Source organism: Psittacula echo, assembly GCF_963264785.1.
Source record: "Psittacula echo genome assembly, chromosome: 10".
NCBI lineage: Eukaryota > Metazoa > Chordata > Aves > Psittaciformes > Psittacidae > Psittacula > Psittacula echo.
Window position 1 is genome coordinate 15657614 of NC_137741.1, and position 19910 is coordinate 15677523.

A 19910-nucleotide genomic window follows, 5' to 3' on the forward strand; every position below is an offset into this window, starting at 1 on the left:
AGTGGATACATCTGTATCATACAGTGTGGTTCCATCTAGTGATCTCCAAGCTATTACTAGGTAAGCTTATCGAATCATGGCACTACGAAACCCATGTGGGCTGTTTCACTCCTATTCTTTGACGTCAGTCACACTGGGTAGGTCCACAGAGCGGTGTGTATCTCAGTGCAGCCAGGAAGTGTTTGTCACTATTGCTCCTATTCAAAATCAAGCTTTCTGGTTTTACTATCTCAAAAAATAAGACTATTTATAAACAAAACAAAGTATCAAGAGCAAGGATCTTTACAACTTGTAATATGAACAATTTCTGTTAACAAAATACTCCTAGTTTGACTCTTTCCAATGTCAGATACCATGGACATAGGCTTCATCTTCCAGATTCTGTGGACTTATCAGCTGTAGGCTTTCAGTCAAGTAGTTGTTCTAGATCTAATATGACTACATCTGCTTACAGCTACATGGACACTGCAGAAGTGGATGAACTCTGTGCAGCTTCAGTACAAATACTGAAACCCCAAACACTGCTTATCATGCACAGAAAATGCTCTTATCCCTGCTTCAATAAATGCTTATCCTTCATAGTATTGGATATTAGTTGTCAGAACAGCAACGAATAGCAGATAAAGATCATCACCAAAGCAGAGGGAAAGGAAGTTTTCTTACTTTTGTTTCTCATGGTTACTGTGGGTAATGAAGAGGTATCATGTGCCTGCAGCATCCCTCTCTGTGGCTGAAAGAAAAATGAAATTCACTGTGATTTCTTCTTCCCTTCTCCCATCAGGCTGTCACATAAGCAAATAAAAAAGCTGTGGTTTTTTTCTGAATCCTCTCACAATAGATCATTTCTGGCTCTATGTGTCTGCAATATATCCATATACTTACCTGCACACAATCACAATCACACACACATGTAGCCCCCCTCCAGTTGTCATCAACGAGATGGACAAAATAAGATGAAGAAATGTGCAGCAAATGAGAAGACAAAGTGCTGACAATACTGAGAAGAACTGAAAATTATAATTGTATAAACATTCACCAGCTTGGAGAACCACCTGCACAAGAGGTTCCTCGCATTTGGGGCAAGCGCAAATTCTGCACGTTCCTCATATAACAGTATACATATTTAACAGGTTAATGCGGCAGGACAGGATTCAGCATTTGAGAATTAAGATACAGCACTTAAGGGTGCTGGACACCCCTGAATTTTGCCAGTGAAGCGTTTTGTTGGTTTGGTTTTGGTTATTTTTAGGGTTCTTTTAATTGAAGCATAGGACTGACCATAAGGTTCCCATGTACCTCAGGGAACAAACACCCTGTGATGCTCACCTGTAGCATTCACACACTCCCACAGACAACTCTGTATTAACATGTGGTTCTGGGGAATTGCAGGAGAGCTTAGGGATGTTATTCGCTATAGCAAAGGGGCTGAAGTTCTTTCCAACAAGCTGGAAACTTTGGGACGTATGGTAGAAGATGTTAAATATGTGCATGCTAAATTGTTTAAACCCTTTTGTTTATTCAGGAAAGTAGATGACTCTCTTACCTTCATTTTAACCTTTGCACAAGAAGCAACACTCTCCTTACAGCCTTTGTGAACAATTGCATTGCAGTCTGTCAAAAACATAAAAATCCCACAACTGATTAAACAACAAAATACACAAACAGGCCAGTTTTTGCCGTTTCTAATCTGAACTGTCATCTTGCACAACTGAGAATTACAGCTTTCAGGCATCACTGTGGTTTACATGAGCAGCTACAGATACTGAGAGACAGGGCTGTTTTCCTGGATAATTAGCTCTTCGTTTGTTAACAAGATTTCCTTGTGGAATTTAACAGGAAATTCCATTTAAAAATCAATACGAGGTTAAGTTGCCCGGGTTCCAATGGGTCTTACATTTAAAAAGAGAGAAAGAAAAAAGATGGAGTTATCCCTCTGAAAGAAAAGGTGGAAAGCAGAAGCAAGAGACAGAAACTGAACCCAACTGTAAGGCCAGTATTTTCTCTGAAAACACAAATACTGTTCTCATCAAGACAAGGTTTATGGGACCCAAAAGACAGGAAAAGGACAGGAACATTCATTTACATCGACTCAGACATATCATGGCCAAGATCTACAGCACAGGAACCAAGTGCTGCTGTACTGCAAGATTATCAGGAAAAGTAACAGGAGCATCTGCCAGGTGCCCGTGTTTGTGAGGTTGGGACTTCCTGCTCAAAACCAGATTGAAGCCACTGTTTTAGTCCAGAACCACATTTACTAATGCAAAAAGCATCATGCTTTACCACCAGCCTTTGCTGCATGTGTGCCAGAGCAAAAGCTTCTGTCTTTTACAGAACACCCTGAGTCTGCCCATGATCCCTGCCAGCAGATTTCTGGGAAATTTTCTGGGAAGAATTCTGGGAAGTTTTCAAAGATTTTTAGCAATAATTCTGGAAAAAGAAGTTTTAATTGGGCTTGGAACATTAACTCTTCCGATAGACAAAAGACAACTCAAATGCTCTCAGAATCTCAGTATACCAAGATTCAGTAGCTTAGAGAAAACCTGTTACTTCCGCTCGTTCATGGAAACACATTTTAACACAGATCATGAATTTTAAGAGTACATTACACTGTAAGCATAAGATTCTAAATTATTTCTAGAGGAAATACGAAAGGAAAAAGAAATCGATGCTCAGAATGACAAAATCTGCTCATATTCCTAGCATTTCTTACATTTGAGTCTACTTAATAAAAGCCAGTAATTGGTCTGATATTTTGAGAGAGGTAAGGGTAAGGCCACAGGGTGTTGCTATTCTGTCGATGTCCCACAACTTCCTGTGCAAGAGAAGAAACCTGCACGTTCTTGCAAAAACTCACAGGAAGCATCATTTTTGAGATCAAACAAAGAAGAGGGACAGAAACTGCGTCTGGTGCATGAGAAGAGGCAGTGAGACAATTCAGAACCACTAATTCACATTCAAGCTTCGAAAGCCTGTATGTACCATTTAGCAGTGAGGCATTTTGGTCTTTTTTAGACTGAAAATTTGGTTTCAGGGACTTGATTCCTCCAATTTAACTCTTCAGCAGGCAGGAAGAGTTAATGCTTAATGCTAACACCACTAGCATTAAGAATTAAAAACCCCAGAAGCTTATTTTCTGCATCACTTATCATAAAAAATAAAAAGAGACCAGGCAAATAGCTATAAAAAAAGAGGATTTTTTGCTTGCCCGTTTGTTTTAGAGCATGCTAAATCTTTCAGCATTGACTACCTGGTTTATGAAGGTGGGGGTGACACTGAAAAGTTGAGACATTGATTTTAAATGATCCAGTGTTTAAAAAACATTAAGAAAAAGTCATCCATAGGTAGATAGAGCAAAAAATGGTAGCAGTAAAGAAGTAGTCTACAACAGCACAGGAACAACACAGCCTCTGCTGCTGGTTATCAGTCACTTCCAAGGCATTTAATGACTGATTTTAAGATGCTATGAGAGAAAGGACCACTCTCGGATGTGAGCTGGTCTGGGCCTGACCAAACTTTCCTATGGCATTCATTTTCTGGCTAAGGCAGAAAGCTTACAGTAATTTTCTGTTGTAACTCAAAAATTAAGGAAAGAACATCTATGCTAAGACATACAATCTTGATGGATTATTTTAACTCATTGGGATATAGAGATTTAAACTGGGATATATTTGATTTAAGTGGCTTCAGAAGCTGTTAAGAAAGTCAAGCAGGGAAAGGGTGAGGATGCATTTGAGAGCTGATAATTACTGATGTTTTCCAGTTCCCATCAGGCTGACACAGAGTGTTTCTCATTCAAACAACTTTGCTGAAATCTCTTCTCTTCCAGGAAACTCCAAACTGCCATTTGGGATTCAGCTGGCTGCTCCTTTCCCTGCTCACTGAAGTTGTTTCAAATGCTGCTCATCTACCAGAACGAAGAGACAGAGCCTCCCGCTGCAGCCTGGGAGCAATTCCCGTACATGCTTTTACTCATCTCTAGGCTAGTGGAGTAAAAAGTATTATTAACAGTGAGGAATGGAGAGCTGGAGAGCTCTGAGCTGTAGTGAGAAAATGTCTTATTTGTCTGCATATTCTGTAGCTTTAGGAGCTGAGTAACCCAGCCAAGACTCTGTTCTTGACCACACAAATGCCACTGACCTTATCAAGCCATAGGCATCTGAAACTGCCTGATAAGAAAAGAGAACAGAATCACCAATCTCGCAGGAACCCTCTGCCATGGTTCCTGCACTGCCTGCATTGTACTGAATGTACTTCACATGCACACAGGTAGTTGCTGTTTGAATTGTGCTACATTTCATGCATAAAGGGAGAAGAGGGTTAGTACTTCCCTTTTGTGTTATGCTGCTCTCACTGAGGGCTCACCAAAGCAAGGTTTCACAGAACTAAAGCAATACACTAAATTCACTACACATGGACAGAATATTTTTTCTTCACTGGAAATAAAAAGCCATGATCCAAGCCAGCTTTGCCTGTCCTCCATCCATCTTAATAAAGCACCTTAGCCCCCAGGCCGCAAGATGCAGCCAAAATATCCAAAGTTGTCCAGCTGACTGATACATCCCAACAACCAGGAGCAGAAATCCTCGTGGGATGCTGTAATGTCCAAGCACAGATTAGGAACACTTGGACACTTCCTCACAGCCACAACTCATTTCAGTCCAGCTGCTATAAGGCAACACATTGCTCTGTGAATCACTATCTCTAAAGACGCCCTCCCGCCCCACACCCTTAAGGAAGAGGAAAATAAAGGGTAACACTTACATTTCCCATATCAGATTTAATGAAAAACAAAAGGAAGGGGGGGAAAATCCCCAAACTTACTTGCACAGTAGTACGAATCCTTATTGAAAGGTTTCATACAGTGGTAACAGGTTGCTTGGGCTACAACGGAGGTTGCAGTGAAGAGATGTCCATTTAACAGCTTCTTATCTTTTTCTTTCTCCTTGGAATCTTTGTCCTTCTCTTTAGTCTTCTCTTTATCTTTCTCTTTTTCCTGTTGAGAGAAAAATGAACAAACATTGTGTTACTTTGCAGAGGTCTCTTCTCTAGTTACAAATTCTTCAGTGTTTGCCTTTGGCACTATGACGATATCGATCAGCGCACACCTTAACAATAGCCAAGTGTGTGCACAGCTCTGCTGAAACTCCAGCTTTCAGCCCCCATGGATATGGATTAACATACCGTGGACTTGCAGACCCTTCTGCATGGGGATCTCGCCAACAGAGATGAATCTCTGTTCTAAAGTCAGCTACTTTCTTCCACTTCTGTGTTATATTTGCTTAGTGTAATGACTTACCTCTTCTGGGCTCTCGTGAATCTCTTCAGTACTTTCAATAAATTGTGTTAAACACAATCACCATGTGTAATGTGCATCAAACTTCCAACACAAGTAATGTTTAAGGCCAACCTGTAAGACTTATGCTTTAGCAATTGCATGTTTAATGGAGAACACAAGTTCTTCCTCGCTACCTGCACAGCATCACTGCCAGAGTATTTTCACCTTCATTTTCCTTCTGAATACTAACTTTTTCATCAGTCCATGCAACCCCAAGTAACCTTCTGAAACGTTTTGGGGATATGGATCTCTCACAAACTCTTGAAATACAGCACCACAGAAAGGCTGTGGAAGAGCAGCAACACTGTAAAAGATTATCTTGTGTTCCAGAAGCCACATTCAACCTCTGGGCTACTCAGCTACGGGAAGCTGTCAAGCACAGCCAGCTTCCCCCATTTTTAGCAGAGTTTTTGCTTACTTTTCTATTGTAAACGGAACAGAAAATGCTAAATACTAAAAATTTGGAGCATTTTATACCTGAAGCCTTTTGTGGATTTGGAACTCTCCCAAACAATTTTTAAAGGAAACACCATAGAAAAGCTCCAAATTTGAATTATACCCACAATTCCTTGTCTTTCCATGTACCACTCTACAAAATGGTTACCGTCCAATCTGTATTTTAACTGTTACTGCAGATTTCATGGCATCTGAAAGAGAAGCTTGATCAGAAAATGGTACGGGCTTCTGTAAGCTTATCTTTCCATTTTGTTATTTATATGCCACATGCCCTTTGCTAAATACTGTCACAGCTAAATATCAGAGAGCAGCCCATGTGAGTGACTGCCACGAAGCAGTTAAAAGAGGTACTGAGCTCTGCAGTCATCAGCAGGGAAACTTCTGATGACACACTCAAGTAATAAGTAACTCAGCCTAAGGTCTACGCTCTCTCAACACACCCCAGGCAAAATGCCACTGTCGGAGTCTCTCCCTGCAAAGCCTCATAAACAGAAAGTCTATTTACCGGCCTCAAACGCTATTCCGTTCTGCAAATAAGCAAAACCAGGAGCATTACAGTATGGAATAATCCTGTCTGAAGCAGAAAACCTGCCAGGAAGAGTCTGCTTTGTGGCACATCTCCACTTCCTGTAAGCCATCATCTTAGATCACTATCCTGTGTAAAACTCCACAGCCTCACTGTCCATTTACTGACCTCCCACCTTTAACCATGTTCAGTCTGGCAGGATTCAAGTGCTAAAACTCTGCAGTTTAGTCCTTGGTTGATGGTAGCAAGTTGATCAAGTCTATTCCCGGGACTTGTGAAGCTCCAGGAAAAAAGCTCCAGGAAAAAAGCTCCAGGAGGCAAGATCTTACGACATTCATGCTTAAAATGCCAAAAGGAGATTCATTGTCCTATACTTTAAACATACCTGATGCTTATTGCAAAGCCCAGTAATTCTACAGTCTGGAATAACACCCTCTCTTCATAAAAATCACTGTAAAAACCATTTTAATTAAAGACGAACAACCCCAGGAAAAACAGGAAATGTGTGCACCACTTTCAAGGAGGAAACAGAGAACTTCATACACAGGGTGCCAGCCGCAGCACCGAAACACAAGGTCTCGAAAGAGACTGTATTTATTCTTGGCTGTTCTTTTCCTGTGACAAGTTACTGGAACTTCTGTAAAAAGGTATTGTAAAAACAAACCCATTTTCCTGTGCTACTGAAGCTGCCACCATGACTGGAAGCTCAACTTCATGGCTGAACCTGCAGCCATGGGCACTAACAGACAGGCTGGGTACCGTAGCTCGGTGTACGAGACCAATGCCTGCAGCAGCGGATCCTGCTCTGAAATAACCATGAAGTTCTTACCTCCCACTGCTTAAGTCCTACCAGCTTCACTGTTATTTGAGGTACTTCAGCAAATCTATTCCATTTAATCGACATCCTTCTCCTGGGGGCAGAGATGCTGCTTCCCACCAGCATCAGCCCATTGCAACGGCCCTGAGCTGCCAGCACGGCAGTCGGAAAGCAGTTGAGCAAAGGGGGAGGGCCCAACGATTGCTGCTAACTTCCTTGATGATGATTTTAGCTACTCCGCTGTTGCTGTCATCTTGCCCTACCTCAGCTTCCACTGCTAAAAAACACAAAAAAGTACTACAGGCAGAAAAGAGGGGATTAATATGATAGAAAGCACAAGCCAATGGGAGACCATCCATTTAAAAGGCAGAAGGTGGCAAATCGAACCCTCTGTGATGCTTAGGATACAGAAAAAGTGAATTTTAACATACCTCAGTGCTGCTGTGCAGTGCTTCACTAAACAAAGTGCTGCAGAAGACTTCCCAGACAGAAAGGCTTCATGTGTTTGCACTCCTCCTGCTCTACAGGTCACAAATATTCCCTGTCTCCTAGTGCTTTCAAACACTTACAACTCTTACTATATACACTGAAGCGCTGTTGGTGGTACAGCACTGCCTAATAACTGCGCAAGGCAACAGAAATTACTCATACTAGGTTTTTTGTCATCATTTCCCAGAAACTCTCTACCAAAATAAGAAAATGTGTATTCTCCTCTTTTTGTCTAACTGACAGAGAAAGCCTGTCACAAACTTGAATTTAGACTTCACAAACATGAATCTGTGCATGCTACTGATTTCAAGAGATTCCCTGACCAATCCCCAAATAACAAAGTACATTCCACACATGGGTAAATTCACACACACTCCTATCGGTATCCCCTGCAGTTACACAGTCCAACATCCCTTTATTTTTAGGGGTTTTCACACAACTTTCTACGCCATTTTTAAAGAGCCGTTGCCATTAGTAGCCTCATATACGCTTTATTTCATGGTTCATCTTAGAAACAGTGCATTTCTGCAGGTTTGAAGTAAAACCTAGCTGGAAAGAAGCTGCAGCCTCCCTCCCTCCTGACAGCCCAGACAGCAGCAGCAATCAACTCTTCCTGTCCAACTTCCTCTTTCAAGGTTTGTTATTTTTCCTTTTTAACTCTTACAGGTTTCCATCAGCCAGAATGTTCTCAGAAATCAGTGCTCCCAACAAGTTTCAGGCCTCATTATTTAAATGTGCAGCTGAAGCCTTCAAAACGCATGCAATGCAAACACAACCCGCAAGCAGAGAAGAAACTGTGATTTGAATATTATGGCTTTTTAGTAAAATTGCCAGAACTGATACGAGCTTTGTAGTGAACGTTATTGTTGGGATTTTTGAAGCAATTCTTTATGAACCGTTTCAGACACTATTATGAAATCGGTGAAACCAGAGTACACTTATTTAACAAAAGCAAATATCTCAAAGCATTTCTGTTTTATCTTCTCACCTGTCCCAACCAGATCTCTTTTATCTCTGTGTGTATATATATATATATATATACACACACACACACACATATATATCTACAGTTCTTGCTTTAGAGATTATACACCCGAAGTGCAAGAACCGGTTAATGAGTTTTCAGACTCCTTCGGAGGCTGTGCAACGTGCTCCATCACTTCTCACTAGTGGTTTGCACAAAGGTTTCTATGTAAACAGATCTTTTATTTTCACACTGTACTTTGCAGCAGGAAACAGCGTTGTCTTAAAGCTGCAGAGCAGCAGCTCTTGCTCACATCTTGAAAGGCAGAGCCATAAAGAGGAACTGTGCATTAGAATGACTGATCTCACTAGAGCTGGTACCTCATCGCAAAGGTGATGCAATCTTCCAAAAGTAAGTATCCAAATGTGTGTTGGAGCATCAGAGCACACAAACCCAGCTATGTTAGAGGAACCTCAGGCTGAAACATCAAGTGCTCATGTTGGAAAAGGCTAAAATCAAGTTATTTTGTGCAGATGAAACATGTCTCCTCCCATACGTGTATGCTTCAGCCCCAGCCTTATTCCACTATAGGCACAATACTTAGTAAGCCACATTTTGTTTCCTGTTTGCTATTGAGACACTCATCAGAATATGCAATTATGCATCTCAGGGGCCTTCCAACAGTATTCACCAACATATTAGCTTCACATCACCTAACTATATGATACACACAGCCTACTGGGAGGTAAGGTGATGTTAGCTTGTCAGACATGATGAACTGAAGTGAGATTCAAGTAAAAAAATCCAACCAGCCAAACCCCCTCCAACATATATTAATCTCCAGGGACAACCTAAGGCAACAGCAGCCTGTGTGTGTGTGAAGTATTCAGCATTAATGTAGTTATTTCTGTAATCAACGCTGTTTCCAGGAAACTTGGCTGTGCTGAGCAGCGCTTGAGCTTCAGCACATTAAATCCCAGGTTTTCAAGGATGGAAAAAAGGGAAAAACATAAATATTGGCCATCATTAAAGATCACAGCTTGGGCAACTTCTCCAGCAGTGCACGGGGATTTTGTGGCAAAAAGTAGAAATAAAAGGGAAACACAACACAGCCTTCGGCAGCCAGTCTCTTCTTACAGCTCCTGCCCTCGTTTTATTAAACACCTCTCAGGTTCTGTAAAAATTAGACCCATCCATCACTGCAAAGCCATAACTTATCCTAGAGAACAATCTATTCTCTATAATAAATGAAGCTTCATTCTGTGGGGAAAAGAGGCAAAAACACTGCACAGGAAAACTCACCTCAGGTGCATTTCAGTTTTGGGGTGCTAAGAGTTCCCAGGCAGCTATTCCCTACTACCCCACAGTCCATCCTCCCTCGCAAAAGGGAAAAAGTCAGGCAAAGGGATAAATACCACCCTATGGGAACATATTCAAACACAGAATTCATCTCTGCTACCTATGGGTATTTCACAGCTGCATAAATCACAAGAAGCACTTACTTTGCTCTTCTTGCTGCTGGACATTTTATTCCTGAGGTAGCTGAAGGTGCGACTGACTTTGGTTGCACCTTTACCAGCGGGGACACTGCTGCTCTCTTCAGATATGCTAAAATCAAAGAAGAAAGAGGTTGCTTTTAATATTCTTTTTATCCCAAAGCATTTGTTAAATGGATAGATTCTTTTTTAAAGGACAAATGCATTTATTATCCAACAAAGTGACGGGCTGTTTTATGGTTGTTTTACGCTTTTTACCAAAGAAGGCAAAGTGAAGACAAAATGCCCATCCAGTAGCTTGTCACACATTTCAAGGAATCCTTTTATTTGTTTTTAAGCAATCTCCATTTTCAAACCATGCCACAGCACCCTCTGCTGCTCCTGTGGTCAAACAACCACTAACCAGCTCAGCATCAGCCTGTTACATGGCAAATACTGCAGGTATAGAGCGAGTCTTGGCATTTAATCTTCAGTATTTTAGACATAAAGGGATAGATGTGCACACATCCTTTAAAAAGACAAATCTCCTTCTAGAGGATGACATGTAATAAGCTCTGAAGACGCAGTGAGTGTCTTTACCAGAAACCACACTTGAGGAATGAGAATACCAATACCAAGTAATAAACAGTTATTTGTATCAAATGAGGCATTTCTGGGAAGCCAGATATTTTCTGCCAGTCTCTACATGCACAAGCTTATGACTTCATCTTCTAGAAAAGGATAAGAAGTTACGGAGTAAACTATCATTGCATTAAAGGACACAGTCTGTCAATAGGAAGTACAACACAAACCAAAAGCAGAACAACAGAAAGACAAATGAAATCAAGGAGGAGAAAACAGGAGCGAGCAGAAGCAAAGAGCCTCCCAGCCACAAAATGAAGAGCCAAAGCTATCAGAGCAACACAGAGATCAGACACTCATCTCCTTCAGTGCCACAAATGTCCTTCCCCCTGGGAAGCACTTTCAAAGCTGGCACCCACCAGAAAGATTATCTCTTCTCTACAGCTTGCAAGGATGAAAAGTAACAGACAAAACCATGATCTTTTTGGCCTTCATTATAGAAATATAAATGGAATTGACTAAAGGGAGGAACAACTACTTTTACTGTAAAATATAACTCAGGGTAAACTGGTACTGTTTGATAACAGATAATCTGGTATGTTACTAGCTACGAATAAACACAGAGCCTTGTTACAGGTAAGACCTACAAACAGACGTTCATATTCTATGATCTATAATATTCTTAAGCCTTTAAACACACAGAACTGATTTTCACCAGTCTGATAACTTGTGTTTTCAGCTGAAGTGCACTGGTGCCAGGAAGACTTTTGGGTGTCTGAAGCAGAGCCCACTGCAGGAGTCCCACCAACAGAGACGTGGTACCCCCAGAATACTGTACCTCTGGACCGAGGAAGCTGCGGGGCCACCGAATGCCTGCGTACCTGGAAAAGATCGGAGGGGCAGGGGGGAGGACATGTTAGACTGCAGTCTTAGCCCACTGAGTTTAAAAACAGAGTTTGTGTATTTGGACGGCTCAAGAGGAAGAGGAAATGTTTTCCAGAAGTGAGTGTTTAGAATAGATTTCATGTGCTCAGGATAAAGCCCGGTTCCCTATATCCTTAGGTGCTCTTAAATTAGGTGCTGAGGTGCAAGCATGCTTAGTATTTTTACTGTTCTTCAGCTATTAAGCAAAGGACGGGCATCTGTTAAATGTGCTGGTAAATCAGGGTATCTGAATCAGAACTGCCAATTCAATGACAATAGGTATAAATGAGAATCATTCTGCCACAATGCTTTAATTTATACACCACTAGAAAGAATCTACTGTACAACGCATCCCAGTTTCATGTATAAAACTTTTCTACTTGATAAAATTATAGTACATTTTCCCATCAAAATCCTGAAGCACTTCATAAAGAATAAGGGAAACAAGGGAAGCCTTATTCCATTTTCCATGAAACATTACCAGCCTAGGGCTTAGTCGCAAAACACTGTGCTTCAGGAAAGTCTGACTTTCAACATGAAGCTGAAGCCCTGCCAGTGACACAAGTTCTCTTTATATGCAAGAAACCTCCTTGCACAATGCATTTGGAGCAGATTTGGTAGCTGACACCATTTATCAGAACCATCAAAGAATACTGAAAAATCAGGATGAACTGAAGCAAGGGCACTCTCCAGGTTAACTGGGCTTGTCAGGACTCCAAAATACCCTCACTGCAAGCACTGTTTGCAACCATATCTGAAGTTCAAGAAGCAGAATGACTGATGATCTTGTTAGGCTTTGTAAGCAAAGCAATACTTTGGCTTCAAATTCTGTTAACATATTAAAGCTAAGGGTGAGTGCAAAAGAGCCACGTGACATCAGAGGCAGTGAGGGTCCTCTATCCAAAAGCAATAAGTGCATTAGGAAAAACTGTGCATACAATATTATGCCTTATGATTCTGAAATACACATTTTGCAAACCACTGATTCAAGTGTCAACACAGCCTGGGACAGAAATATCATTTCTTCTCATCCAGAAACTAAAACACAAGCATATACATATAAACATATACATACCCCATTACCTAATCCCTGCTTGGGGATCTCTGTTAGTATCTCCCTTGCAAAATCTTTCATCTACTTAATGATCTATCCCAAATACATCAAAGTTAGTAATACTGTAACATACATCAAACGAAGTCTACTACTTGCTTTCCTGACTGTGCTGGGGGTTTTTATAGAACATCCACTACTGAAGTGCCTACTAAGATCACACAAGTAATACACAGACTTCCAAATCCCTGGTTAATGCTCCAGTGACTCCGGTCCACATTTCAGTTCTAGTTTGCTTTTAACATGCAAACTTCCTTAGTCTTTCCTTTTTTTAACAGATTCACCAATTTGACTGGATTTAAGTATTTCACACACCTTTCGGTGTCTTTGCAGTCAGTGCAAGAAATATGAACACTGAAGCAAGAGGTGCAATAATTTGATATTTGTGACTTTTTCAGCACCTTAACAAAGTACATTGCATGTGAACTTCAGTTATGTGCCATTTATCTTTTACTGCAATAACGTTTTATCTTTAAAGTGGGGGATTCCTGATTCAGACAAAAATCAAGGTGAATGCGTGTTTATGATTTCATGTTTCAGGTTACAGTATAACATCATATGATCAGCACTCTGCTGCAAGCCATAAACCCCATGAAGATACGCATAGGAAACCACACATTTTCTCTCCTTCAGGGCTTTTTACAGAAGAGGGGAAGGAAGATTCATTTCCAATTTTTGTGTTTCCTATCATGACCAGGTTCAAACCTAAAATACTAAAACTGACTTCACAACCCCCACAAATAGTTTTGTTCAAAGGCCAGGACTGCTTTTTGTGTGCAATCAATATGGGCTTGCAGCCAAATATTCATGTAATTATCTGAACACCTTTCAAGCATCACCCACCAAAATTATTTTACATGGTAGCTGGACTTGAAATAACCCATCAAGGTCCATTGTGCAAAAAACAGCAACTGGACTAGGGTGTTGCAGACCAAAGAAACCAGCTCACAACCCCTTAATGCTGACAGCAATTAAACGTTTGTGGGTCAAGAAATTCAAAGGCTTCATAATAGTTTTCTAAATGCAGACTGGCTTGTTCAGCCACCTGAAATCTACAGCTTAAATATATCGTATCGAAGGCACTCAACTAATGCTCTAGTGAAAAACACACATGGAGAGGTTGAGGAGCAGAAACTGAAATCCAAGTGCAGTCTCAATGCTAATACACACATCCATCCTCTCATGAGAAAAGAACCCTGAACATGTGAAAAAATAAACAAACTGGTCTGGGATTACTACATGAAAAATGCCCATTGCCAAAGCAGTCTTATGAATAGCTGTGGCTAAACCGATCTTTTTATAAAGTCACCACAGTACCCTCAAATATGAGGGAATAAAACACGTATAAAGAAAGCAGCATTTTTGTTTGAGACAATATCTGACATTATTTTAAATGCTCATTGTTAACGGCAGCACTGGTTGAGGGAAAGAAGATAAATACTGGCCAACAGAAACACCCCCAAAACTTCTACACCCTGACCTGACTGGTAGGAGTTATTCCACTGGTTGGATGCTTAAACCAAACAAAAATAAATTCAACCCCAAAACCCCAACCCCCCCCCAAACCAAGCAAAAAACCATGAAGAAAAGCAAATCCACCAAAAAATTTAGCCAAGAGTACTTTTAACCGTGGGAGCAGAACACGAATGCACAGCTGTGTGCTTGCAATTCACTTTGTGAGGACCATGAATTGAGTGCTTTGCTGAAGACAGAAGAGAAGGACAGAGCAAAGGGGAAAGGAGGGAGAAGCTTAAATATGGAAATGGGTAGTATCACACCTGGGAAGAACACAGGGCTTTCTTGTAGAAAGGGACAAAGAGTGAAGACTGGGAATGGAAAGGAGGAGAATTTAGATATCTATGGAGTACAGGAATCTAAGTGGATGGAGTGTAGAATTCTTAAATTCAGGAAGCAACCAAAATCTGTGGGACTGAAAAGCAATTTCCCCCATCCCAGTATGGACAGGAGGGATGTGGGATAGCTTCCTTGCAAACTTTTGATATGAACCAACTAATGCAGCTACTCTGAATTTTATTTAGGTAGAGAATTATTTGCTCTGGTTTATTTCAACAGTCTAATAAAACACGCTTCAGCAAAGGAAACTTTCTCTATTATCTTTGATAAGACTATTTGAAAAACCCAAGAAGAGCCTAAATTACTTTAATTCAATCTTTTGCATTAGTTGGGCTTCTTTTAGCAATGGAGTTTACAGGAGGAAAAAAAACTCCACCATATAACACTTGCCTGTTTCCCAACAAAACTGCTATAATATCAGGACATAGACATGAGCACCTTGATGACCCAAGGTGCTGGGCTGCAGTGTGTGTTTTTGCTCAGGAGTGGAAGTTGCAACCAAGATTTACAGAACTTAATATCAGGGCTTCTCTCCTTTTCTCCTACTTCCACTGAGCATTGTACTTATTCTCACCTACAGAGGGGCAAGGATCTACCTCTTCTGTTAATTCCATGAACTGCAACAGTCTCAGGACAAGTATTTCGGTCTTAATAAAAAGACAGTGACTATATTGCTGGTCAGAGTGGCAAACAATGGTATCTGCCACATGGATACAGACCAAAACTAACCACGGTGGTGCTGATGTTCAAGACTTTGGATTTTAATCCTTTTATTCTGCTATTAGTTAGTATTCAGATACAGGACTAAGATAACTCTGTTAGACATCATGCAGTGAACAGGTTCATTCAAAGTTTGCAAAGTGAAACTTCAAGGCCTCAAGCAGGAAACCAGATTTCCCTTTGTTTCCACCCATAATGGCTGCAATGCACAGAAAACAATTACTTACTATCCACCTCCTCCTCCTCATCACTGGAAGAAGAGCCAATAGAAAAGAGAGTTTTAGACTTAGGAATGAGTGGAGAGAAGTTGAAGGAGAAGGAAATTCGTCTCGATGGTCGAGTCCGGCCCTGGGCTGAGAAGTGGGTTAACAGCAGACATTAGAGCATGCTTGAAAATGCATTTAATAACATAAAGGAGAGGAAAGCGGCCAAAGCAAACTAAAACCAAAGCAAAGGAAATGTCTGCAAAGCAGCTGGCTTCAGAAAAGGCACAAGAAACAAAGAACTGAGAACATGCAAATTCCAGAGGATGCAGGTTTCAGAGGATGCAGGTCTCACTGCATGCGTAACTCCAGGTTCAAGCTTTCCTTATTTTTGCTGGCATCTTTTTATAGGACCTTTTAATGAAGATTTAAATTTGAACAGTTATTTTCCCAAACAGAATACCAACAACATAGCGGATCTCTGGACAAAGGGCATCTGCTTCACTGAAATAACTGCCAGGGAATTGAACTAGAACAACTCATGGTTGCTGGGTACCCATCACTCACGTGGTACATCAGTGTGTCCTCGGGGAAAGATGAATGGGACAGGGCTGGGGAAACTCTGCCCTGGGGACAGGTCAGACCTAAGGGTTCTACATTAAGCAACTACATCAAACATCTTCAGTGCATATATTCAGGCACTTTTAAGCCATTCCATGGCATGGATAAATCAATTCACTTGCACAACAGGGTAAAGAGGCTAAAGGCTTTATCAGTATTAAAATTACAAGAGAATAGAAATGATTACTCTCTTTGAGCAAAACACGCCCTTTCAGTCACATATAAAGAGAATTTTTTGTACTGCTGGTATCATAACCCCAAACTGAATTCAGAATATAATATAAAAATACTATTCAAGGATATTCAATGCAATGCAAGCAATGCAAAGCAAACTCCCCTGAAATTTTCCTTCAGCCATCAGTCACAAATGCCAAGAGGCGATCTAACTAAAATTATATGCACACTTTTCCAATGTAAGCAGAACAACCCTAGAGGGACCCAATGAAAGGCACTGAAATTGAACAATTCAAAGCAAGACTCATGCATTAGTTTTGTTTAGACTGCCTTTCAAAGGAGTAGTTTTAGTGTCCCAGACCTGAAGAACATTATCAGGCAACACTGCTTTCTTTCTTCTGTAGTCTACTGTCTATTTAGACTAAAAGTCAAGATGAACAATAATACTTTACTGTAAATAGAACCACCTCCTCCAGCACAGTTCAACTCAACTTCCATTTCAGTGGTTTTATTTATAGCAGTTCCTGGCTTTATAACAACGCTCCACACTGGAAATTTGCTATTCCAAAGCCGAAAGCAGTCTTCCGAGCACTCCAGCCAACAGCTCTTGTGACCTCTCTATAAAATGCTGAAGGATTAACAGTTGTGAATGGCTACAGCAGCTCTTGGAACATCTGAGACATCAGATGGAGCGCAGGCTAGAAATTTGGTCTTGGAAGTAGCTCCTGCCTCAGTTCACGTGACAATAAACAGGGAAAACAGAGAAAGCCCTCCATGTGTTTGTTAATTTGGATTTAGTTTTTGAAGCTTTGTGCAGAACATGCTGCTTTCTTCCCATCCAGACCCATCTGAACACCTACCACAAAACTATGCAAGTTTTCCTAGAATTCACCTCCATGAAATCAAGGATTTATACTTGCATACCTCTCAAGTATTCTGTTGTGATAATATCAATGTCAAACCTAGATGATACAAGGGAATTTATATAAGACCTTCTTGTAAAAGTCACTAAGCTGATTCATACGTATTATGGTCACATCTCAAGTATAACATCACTCCTCTTTGAAAGTGACTGAGGAAGAATCAAGTGATTTACTGATGTTTCCAAATTCAGGAAAGTGTCAGCGTTGGGAAGAGAGCCCATGATCTGCGAAAAGAATCTCAGAGTTGGGAAGAGCAATCTCTCTGGTTGCTCACATCAACCACCTGAAATTCATTACTTTTCAGAAACAACGTTCCTATAAAATTGAGGCCCTTCTGAGGAGTCACAAATTAACAACTGAGAAAATAAAGCTCACAGAAGCATCAGTAACTTTTAACTTCAGTGTCCAAAACTCAGCCACATCCGCCTCAAAGCAACAGACTAACCCTGTATTTCTTTCACAGCCCCTCTGGAAACTTACTGCATCTTTTCCTTCTCTCTCTTCATGGTCACCATGGCTAGGCCTTCTCTAGAAGATGGGGTCATCAAACCTGTCTACCATCAGCTTAGGCCTCATTGGCATTTTAACAAATGTCAAAGAAGACAGAGAGAAGTGGAAAGACAGGAGGTTGTCCAATTCCAAGAGGGAGCTACAAATCCTCCCCTGTCATAAGCCCTGCCACAGGCCTGAAGGGAAGTCTCAAGGGAGAGGGAGATGAACCTCAGCTGACCAAACTCTCTCAGTCACCAACAGCCCATTTGCTGGGAGATAGCCAAGTTATTCATAGTGTTTGGTTACCAATGGCAATAAATTGGTTGCTTAATAGATGCAATAATGAACGTCTTCAGCTCAGTGAGGAAAGCCACTCCGCAGAGCAGGAGCCGGCCTTTCCATGGGACAGATCTGCCCGTACTTTGGTTACCGTTGCTGAGGAGCACATCCGTTAGGCCACGTGCTTATTAATCACAGAAGAACGATGGCAAAGGATGTTAACATCTCCTACAAAGCATAATCTCTGTGAGCTTCCTCCTGAATGAATAAAATGCCCTTCTTAACAGCGCCTTTCCCTTGTTCAGCTTTGCAAGGAAGAATGTGTTAATAAAGAGGAAAAGATCAGAGACCATCACTGATTGACAAGAGTGATTTAAAATGTCAATGCCGTTTCTGGCTGGCAATTAACATAATGAAAGCATGTGTAACATGGCCCTTCTAAGCACATCCAGCTGCAGCCTTCTGAATGACTTTTTCAGCTGCAAGAATCCATTCAGTGATGTTGCTGAATTTACTGCAACGAGTGAATTCTTGTTATTGCCTCAATTGAGCTAAACTGAAAAATTTCACCTCATCACCATTTATTATTTTGTTCAGGAATGAGATTCGATAAATTACACCCAACTGCCCCAAACATTTAACTCAAAATAAATAGCAACAAAATCCCCCAAGGAGAACAAGGATTCGCAAGTTTCCATGTTATCAACGTTCAGAGGAATCTAAACTGAGTGAGTTCTGCCTTTCCACCCACAATTCCACGCAGCAGTGAAACACTTCACATAATATAGGAAAGCAAGAGCACGTACTAGCAAATTCTGCCTTGGGAAGGTAGCAAGATACACTCAATAATACAGATGAGAGAATGGATAAGGAAAAACTGTGTTACTCACTGTCCAGCACTGGTTTACTAATTGACATTAGAGACATAGATTTGGTCAGTGGAGATGAAACAGCAGAAGAGCAGAAATTAAATCCTTGTGGCGGTGATGTTTGATGCATCTGCAGAACAGAAAATAACCACACTGAGCAAATATGTGAAGAACAGCAGCACCATCCCAGCTTCAGATCACTGCTCACATTTACTGAAATTCTCACTTTCAAGCAGGGGAAAATGTCAGTGATCCCAGTTAACAGATGAGAAATGCAAGGACCATGAAAAATATGAACAGTGTCAGACAGGTAAAATGCAACATTTTAAGTCTAAGACATTGATTTATGCAAGAAATGGTGAGCCTCTGGCTGCTTGATCTTCTTGCAAGGTATTACAAGATGTATACTGTTAACTGTCTGGGGCCATTAGAATTACTGCTGTGATTCCAGTTCCTCAGTATAACTGGATTGTGGTAACAAATCTGATGCTTAGCTGTGTGTTCTCCAAAAAAGCCATTCCTCAAAGCAAGAGAACACATGAGAGTCATAACATGATAGCTCTACAGGCCAGATCTTGTAGGACCTGTTTACTTGCCTTGATGCATAGCAGAGATTTTATGAGGTAAACAGACTGGCTGGCTAATGATTCTGGCATGAACCCAGAAAATACTATGGCTGAAACTTCAAACTCAGAAATCCAGGGTATTTATAGTATTTAAGACTGTAATTGTTTCAATAATATAAAAAGCAGAGACTCTCATAGTATTGCAGCATACTAATAGCTATCACAGACTTCCGCTCCAGAGAGACCACTCTTCATATTCTTAATATGCAATTAAAATTTTGCTTAACTGCTGCTTATTCTAATGGGCCTTTTGATTTTGGTTACGACTTTGAAAGGAAAAAAAAGATCTTTATTTTCCTCCTACAATATGAAAATAAACCTGAAAACTTCAGCAGACAGATTACTACTTGGTACTTCGTGTGTATTTCAGGACTGCAAAAGGGAGCATAAGCATTAACTGCTGTAGCCTTACATCATCTCCGATTGATAGTATCCCTACATCCATAATAAAATGTTCATAACTTTTC

At 40.8% G+C, this 19910-nt stretch overlaps 1 protein-coding gene across 1 annotated transcript in view; it reads right to left on the reverse strand.

Annotated features, from left to right (window-relative positions):
- The window catches only part of AKAP13 (A-kinase anchoring protein 13), a gene marked incomplete at its 5' end in the record, with an annotated part of 147991 nt that overhangs the window by 19488 nt on the left and 108593 nt on the right, over window positions 1-19910 (reverse strand). The window contains 7 exons of the mRNA XM_080626491.1: window positions 664-730; window positions 1544-1611; window positions 4825-4996; window positions 10093-10198; window positions 11486-11528; window positions 15484-15609; window positions 18839-18947. Of these exons, the coding sequence (XP_080482617.1) occupies window positions 664-730; window positions 1544-1611; window positions 4825-4996; window positions 10093-10198; window positions 11486-11528; window positions 15484-15609; window positions 18839-18947 (691 nt within the window). The remainder of the gene's footprint in view (window positions 1-663; window positions 731-1543; window positions 1612-4824; window positions 4997-10092; window positions 10199-11485; window positions 11529-15483; window positions 15610-18838; window positions 18948-19910) is intronic.